A 7,321-nucleotide genomic window follows, 5' to 3' on the forward strand; every position below is an offset into this window, starting at 1 on the left:
TTATTATTACTATTATTATTATTATTATTAGTTATGAGCAGACCCCAGAAAGTTCCAAAGTTGAAAATTCTTCTCAGGCACGATGCCTGAACACAAATTCAGATCTGAACCCCACCAGTAACACCCCTTGCACCGATTGTAGGTGTTATCATATGAATTAATGTGGCACATCGTCATGGAGGGAACTACGTTGATTCTCTTTGTGCAGTGTCACCAGCTTGTATGTGCATGTAAGTGCCACATTGATTTCGATGCTGCATGTGTTATTGATGTGACTGTTGAGCCAAACCCCAACTTTTCACCGTTCCAGTCACCAATTATTATTATTAAACAGCAACAAACTTTATTCTGCGTATAAAAGGTGGAAAGTTGCTAATTTCTAACCTTTTTTCTCAGTCAGCATATTTTTGAGCCAAAGGAGCGAATCAGACTGATATATAGTTCCATAAGAAAATACTCACTATACTATGCCTCAGAGTTCATTGGGCAGTCTTTCTTATTCAAAATTCAGAAAAATCTGCCAGATTTATCACTGTGATGGAAAATTCTCACATTGTGTAAAACTGACAAGTTCTACTCTAGACCTACTTTTAGTTGGTCTAATGTATGCACCACATTCTTTTAGTGCACGGACTATTTTGAGCCCAGCCACTCCCTTTTTCTGTAAAGCACACCACTTTTTTTGTTGCTCACTCCCTTAGTCAGACTAGCTGGAAAAAGAGTTGAAAAAGGTCAAAACGCCTTGATAAATTTGATGCAAGGCACTTTAGATGCAAAAATACTAGAAGTCTGGCTGTTCTTCTGTTGCACAGTTGATAAAATTTGTCGCAGAACAACATTACATTTAACAAAATTGCAAAAAAAAAAAAGCATAAATCACAAAAGAAAAATAAAATATATATTACTATATTAAACTTCTCTTTTGGTTAGTGTGTATGTGCAATGTATTACAGATTTTTAACATGCTTTTTTTTAATTTTCAGGTCACATTAATGGATACTGTGAAGATTGAGAATCATACTGCTTGTCACTGCAGTACATGCCTCTATCACAAATCTTAAATGTTACGTCTTAAGTGAAAATCTCAGTTTAAATATCTCTTTTGGTTTATTTTAGCATCAAAAAATGTTCCAAGCCTGTGTATGAACGTCAGTACATGTGCTGTTCTTCACTATAATTACTGTCAGTGCATTAAAATAAAATTGAAAATGCCTTTCTGCATAAAAAAAAATATAGAATTCATATTTTATTTAGGTTTATTGGCTTTATTGGGAAAGTGGCAATATAACCATGTGATGTATCTTTTGCAAAGTACCATCACTTGTCAATATCTTCAACTGCATATTGGAAAATTTGAAAGAAAAACAAAATGATTCATAGACTTTTCTGTAATGAGAGTACACAGCAATCATGTGGTTATAAACTCATTTGTCTATCATTTACCTGTGGTAGTCATTCGCCTCTTCAAGTCATTCAACTCTTTAGGGATCAACTGGTTTGAGACAACTTATATAGATGGGACACCTGTTATGTGACGGAGTCTAAAGAAGACATACAATGTTGTAGATTTTAAAGTTCATTAAACCAAAGGATAGTGTTGTAATACCATATTACTATACTGTCTTTTATGATTTGTATTTCATGGAAGAATTTTGTAGTATAAGTGTAATGTTTTCTTTACCTAAGGAAAAGGAAAGTATATTCTTGGGACAGAAAAAAAGACAATTACTGGTACAGCAGTTGGAAGAACGTTTTATAAAAATAAAAGCAATTTAATCTGCAATTTTGTATAATATAGAAACATATATAAGATCCATATGAATATCTAAGTCTATGTATGAAGAGTAAATGCTGAAAATCTACTTCTATTTGTTTCTAATTATGATTTATGTGTAATTTTGGATGACTGATGTTCTCAGCTTTGCATTTGAGAAATTGAGATTTTACTAGTGAAACTATTCTAATATAAGCATGCTATTCTGTCTTAACTGTACATCATTAAACATCTGTGTAATCATATCACCTTGTTTTGTGTATGTATCAAAGTTTTAAAATCAATTTTTCCAAAGTTTTTCTGTTACGCTGGTTCCATCACTGATCCTAATCACATGTTGGTCTGTCAACTTGAAACGTAATAAATTTATATTGTGGTAGGAAATTATACTTAGAATAAAAGGATGGGCACAAGCTGGGCAATTTAATAAAATACTCAATTCAAATGACCCTAGAGCAGTGATGGAGAACATTTTAGATGCCGAGTGCCCAAAATGCAAACCAGACCCACTTTTTTATTACAAAGTGCCAACACAGCAATTCTAGCATTAAATTATTAAAATCTTCTTGATCCATGTTATTCCACAGCTTTCACCAATATCGTTGACAGAAGGTGGGAATATTCAGATTGCCATTGGAGCTTCCCTGAACAGGAAGAATTGTGGGGCCAAGAGCAGGAGCTTCAATGATAATGATAATCTTCAATGATAAGCTTCAATGATAATCTGACCCTGTCCACACCTTCTCTGCCTGCAGTCTCAGGTGGACCCAGATGCTTCATGTCCTGGGCTACCTGGACCTGCAGGAGGATCCCTCAAGTCCTGTCTGGTGAATTCTGTGCTGGGGCAACAGCCTGAGTGCCCACTGAGAGGGCTCAGAGTGCCACCTCTGGCACCCGTGCCATAGGTTCGCCATCACTGCCCTAGAGTGCTAGTCCAAGAAGCCACATATAGATATATACATAGGGGTAGACATGTGGATCGATTGATAGACAAGATTCAGCAAATAAAAGTATAATTCATGACCTTGTCAATTTCCCATTGGAGGAGATAAATGAGTTGACAATCAAGCCCAGGAAGGAAGTTTTATCAGTTTTACTGTGTTTAATAAATGCAGATTTTCAAGGAATACAGCCTTGTTATACTTGTTATATACTTGTATAGTTAGTTGCATTATGGAAATAAATGGCCATTTTAAGAAATTTATCCAGCAATCATGAAGATGATTGATCAGTGGTTAAAAATATCTAATGACCTAGGTAGTAATTGGTTAATAGTGAGACCCCATGCTTGGAGATTAGCCAGGAGTAAAAGGTTTATTGAAAAGGAGTTGGCTTAAACTTTTTTCTACAAGTATAAAAATTTGCAGTTTTACGCCACTTCAAATAAAGTTACTATTTTTAACCACTGATCATCTTTTTGATTGCTGGATGCATTTCCTGAAATTGGATACACCTGGTGTACAATGTGAGGGTTTCAAACCCATTTTTATCAAGGAAACTGAAATAAAAAAATTATGCAGCTTTATTCACCATTGTTATTTAAACTTTAAATTGTCTCTGTAAGTAATATTCCGGTTTTCATGGCAACATACAAAAAATTTATGAAATCCTGAAGCTACACTATCATCCATCTGTATTCTACTATTTAATTGTTTCTTACCATGGAAATAAATTGTTCTGCAAAGGATCAATAACAACATAGTAGGAGTTTTTAAAAAAAATAAAGAATATTGCTAGAATACATTTATTTATGATTTTAGATTATCTAGTTCGATGAAAAAACTTTTGGGGCTTAAGCTGACATAGACTCTGTATAAAAAAAGTAAGATATATTATTTTAGATCACCTAAATCAACACCTATCTCCTAAGAATTTATAAGTAATGTTTATTTTTGGTAAACATATTTTAAATTTTCTCTTAGATAAGAGATTGGTATGATTTTTTTCAAATTATTGAAGATATGAAAGGGTTGGTCAAAATTTGGGTTTGGCGGGTTTGTCTGAATTTCGCAAAAAAATTTGGTTCAAAACCCGAACTTCGAACACAATCCACACTGAAGTCAATAGGGACCCAGATTTTAAAACCCAAAAATGCCTGTAAGATAGGGGTAGTAACAGCTGAAAAATGGTGGGAATAACAGGGCAGTTGCTTTAACCTCAATGAGCTAGGGAAAGTATGAAATTGCATAACATAATAAAAAATAAGCAAAGTAAAAATCATTTAAAAAAATTATGCCACTTCGGTGGGAAACCACAGAAGCAATGGGAAAACCAGACACCCTTCCTCTCACTGCATTTGAAATTCACAATTTGAAGTTCAAGTTCCATGATAATAGAAAGTCCAAAAAATTAAAAGTCCAAGTTCTGTGATTATGGAAAGTTGATATTTCAAGTTTAAGTTCCAGGATATGAGAAGTTAAAATTTCAAGTTCTGAAAATATGGATTGTCAAAATTTCTAAGTTCAGGCTCCAGCACAATTTCACGGTCAAGTACCAGGTATATGGAAAGTCACAATTTCAAGTTCAAGCATCTGGAATACATATTGTCGCTATTTCAAGTTCAATTACAAGAAAACAAGAAATCATAATTTCAGTTTGAAGTTTCTTGGGTACAAAAAGGCCATAATTTCAAGTTCAAGTTCCAGGAATGCCAAATCTAAAAATTTTAAGAAGTTGAAGTTTTGGAAATGCTGGACTTATTCAGACACTGGCCAAACCAAGTTGCATGAGATCCATACTTGGTTCATCTTGGTTCTTGATGGGATGTTCATGTTGGCTGAAGAAAGGAGGAGCTTCTTGTCAGTGATAACACCACCAGTGGTGCTGAACACGGGCTCTGACAGCATACTAGCCGCAGGGCAGGACAGCAGGAATTAAGAGACAGATTATATCAAAATAAAATGAGTTTTTTTTTTAAAGTCCTGATTATCCCATGGAAATCCATAGAAGTGAGGTCAGTGGGGGTTGGTGATAGGTCTCCTTTAGTGACGAGTGGGTTTGTCAAAATTCCAAATTGTCAAGTTTGTCCAAACATTGCAAAAAAATTTGTTCCGGAAACTGGACTTGACCCCGAACACGAACCTCATTGTAGTCAAAGCGGCCTCACAGGATGTGATACGTCCTAACATCAGAGCGCTAGAAGTCTGGATCTGGGACACCTAGAAACTCACTTCTTTTTACCCTGAAAAAGAAGAATCTCCTCTTTCATATGTATCTAAAATTGTGTTTCTAGGTGCCAGAACCAGAGATATTTACATTTAAAGTGAGAATTTTGGGTGCAATTTTCAAAGTTTTATTTCACACCATATTCCATTATTTACAACTATGTTATGGCGTTCTTAGCCAAATTCTTAGGTACTACTGATTGTTCGATTAGTGCATGGCCAATACAGTTGGGAACATTTACTTACCTACCCTGTCGCGATCCCTGAAATTGCATAGTCCGACTGAAATGCACTCTGCCACAATTCACTAAGATCATGCACCCGATATACTGCATGTGTCGCTTCCCCGCTCAAGCCCGCCGGAGTTCACCTTCTTCTTCCCGGTGTATGTCTTGCGACACAATTTGAATCTTAAATCCCGCGTTCAGTCCGAATCAGTCGTATTGCCCGACGGCCCGCTCCCCAATTTCTGTCGCATGAAAGCCAGCGCAGCTGTACCACAATCTGATCACATGCGACACAATCCCCAGTTAAATACCTGTCACAGCGACACAAACCCTGAAAATGTAAAAAATCTGACGAAAGTGCAATTCGCGGACCCTTAGTAAATAAGCCCCATAGGCACATTTAAAAGTGACTTTTTTTTTTCATTAGCTTGTTTTATGTACATATGTGTATATATATATATTTTTATTTGGGTTACTGTTGCTTTAAGGTATGTATGAACACCTTACATCTTACTGGTTTTAGGAAAATATATTTTCTTTTATTTAGTATTCTGGATTTTTACATATTTTAGTAGACATTTTGAATTTTGATATAATATATTTTGTAATTTAACAACACTTTTTGCTGCAAAGTTGCAGTTTTGGCTTCAAAGAATTAAGCACGTAGCCAGTTTTACCGCCAAAGCCACTTTTCACCCATTTTTTAAAATCTGCCCTTTGTCACTATAAGTGGTTTTAACTTTGGAACGCTTCAACATATCAAAGTGTTTTTGATATTGTTTTCTCAGGACATTTGTACTTCATGTTTGTGGTATGTTTTGCGTTTATTTATGAAAAAAAACTGATATTTGGTGTAAATTTGGAAAAATTCTTGATTTTCGAAATGGCTTATTTTTTATGTGTTGAGTTGTCCTTTTTAAGTGTTGCCATTTTAGCATAACTTTTTTCTATTCATTTTTTGAACATTTTTGTAAAGGGAATTTATGAAAACTGTACATTTTTGGCAAGTTTTTGAGTTTTTGTTTTTTATGGAGTTTATAGAATGGGTCCAATAATCTTACTGATTTATTGTACAGATTGTTTCGGATACGGCGATACCAAATATGTGGGTTTTTTCATGATTTTGTGCTTTTTGTACTTTATTAAGTATGCATTTGGAATGTTGGTGTTTTGGGGTACTTTCACATTATTTAAAATAATTCTTTTTAGTAAAAAGTTTTTATACTAAGTGTTTTAAACTTGTTTTAAAACACTTGTTCAAGCTCTTATTCCGATAACACAGTGTAATACAGATGTATTATACTGTGTTATGTAACACACTGCGCTATTGCGCATGCTCAGTGTGTTACAGCTGGGTCCTTCTAGGAAGCAGGACCCGATTTAAGGAGCAGATCGCGCAGCTCTGGGGCACTGGCAGACCCCAAGGTTGCCATCAGGGGTTCCATTCAGTACATATAGCAAGCTAGGCGACTTTTTGTAAATATATTGTTGGTCGCAAGCCGGGCGACTTTTTGTAAATATACAATTCAGTAAATATGGCCCGAACATCCGAACATGCCTAATGGTCTAATTTTGTCAGTAATACGTTCATTTAGCTCAAAATTTACACATTTCTAAAAGATGAAAAAAGAAAACCCATCTTAAAATATGTTATGCATTTTCTCATGAGTAAAGAGACACCCCGCATGTGGACTTTACTTGTTTTAAGGGAAGGAGCGCCCTGTGCTGCCAGTTTTGTCCTATAGACATTTACGCTCCTTTTGTAGGCTATAAAATTTTTGTTTTTCAGTATGTGTGGGCAATTATTTTGCGGGATGAGGTGTGTTTTCCAGTGATACCATTTTGGGGTTGATACCCCCTATTGTTGAAAACATCAATTATGTAATAGATTTTTTACTTTATTATTTTTTGGTGTTCACTGTGTAGCCTAATAAACATCTTATTTTTATTCTATGGGTCAATATGATACTTAGATATTTTTTCTTATGTTTTATTACATTTCTCAAAATAAAACCTAACAAGGGGAAAAAAATGTACATCGCCATCTTCCAAGTGGCATAACACTTTTATTTTTTGGTCTACGGAGATGATTGATGGCTTGTTTTTTGTGGAACATGTAATACATTGTGTCAGGCTTCTGGGGTAGTGGACCCACT

At 35.0% G+C, this 7,321-nt stretch overlaps 1 protein-coding gene across 1 annotated transcript in view; it reads left to right on the forward strand.

Moving 5' to 3' along the window:
• Window positions 1–2,017, forward strand: part of CGA (glycoprotein hormones, alpha polypeptide) — a 33,270-nt gene extending 31,253 nt beyond the window's left edge. The window contains exon 4 of the mRNA XM_072141997.1: window positions 984–2,017. Coding sequence (XP_071998098.1) covers window positions 984–1,061 — 78 coding nt within the window. The 3' untranslated portion in view covers window positions 1,062–2,017. The remainder of the gene's footprint in view (window positions 1–983) is intronic.
• Window positions 2,018–7,321: the final 5,304 nt, after the last annotated feature.

The sequence above is a fragment of the Engystomops pustulosus genome, chromosome 3 (genome assembly GCF_040894005.1).
Source record: "Engystomops pustulosus chromosome 3, aEngPut4.maternal, whole genome shotgun sequence".
NCBI lineage: Eukaryota > Metazoa > Chordata > Amphibia > Anura > Leptodactylidae > Engystomops > Engystomops pustulosus.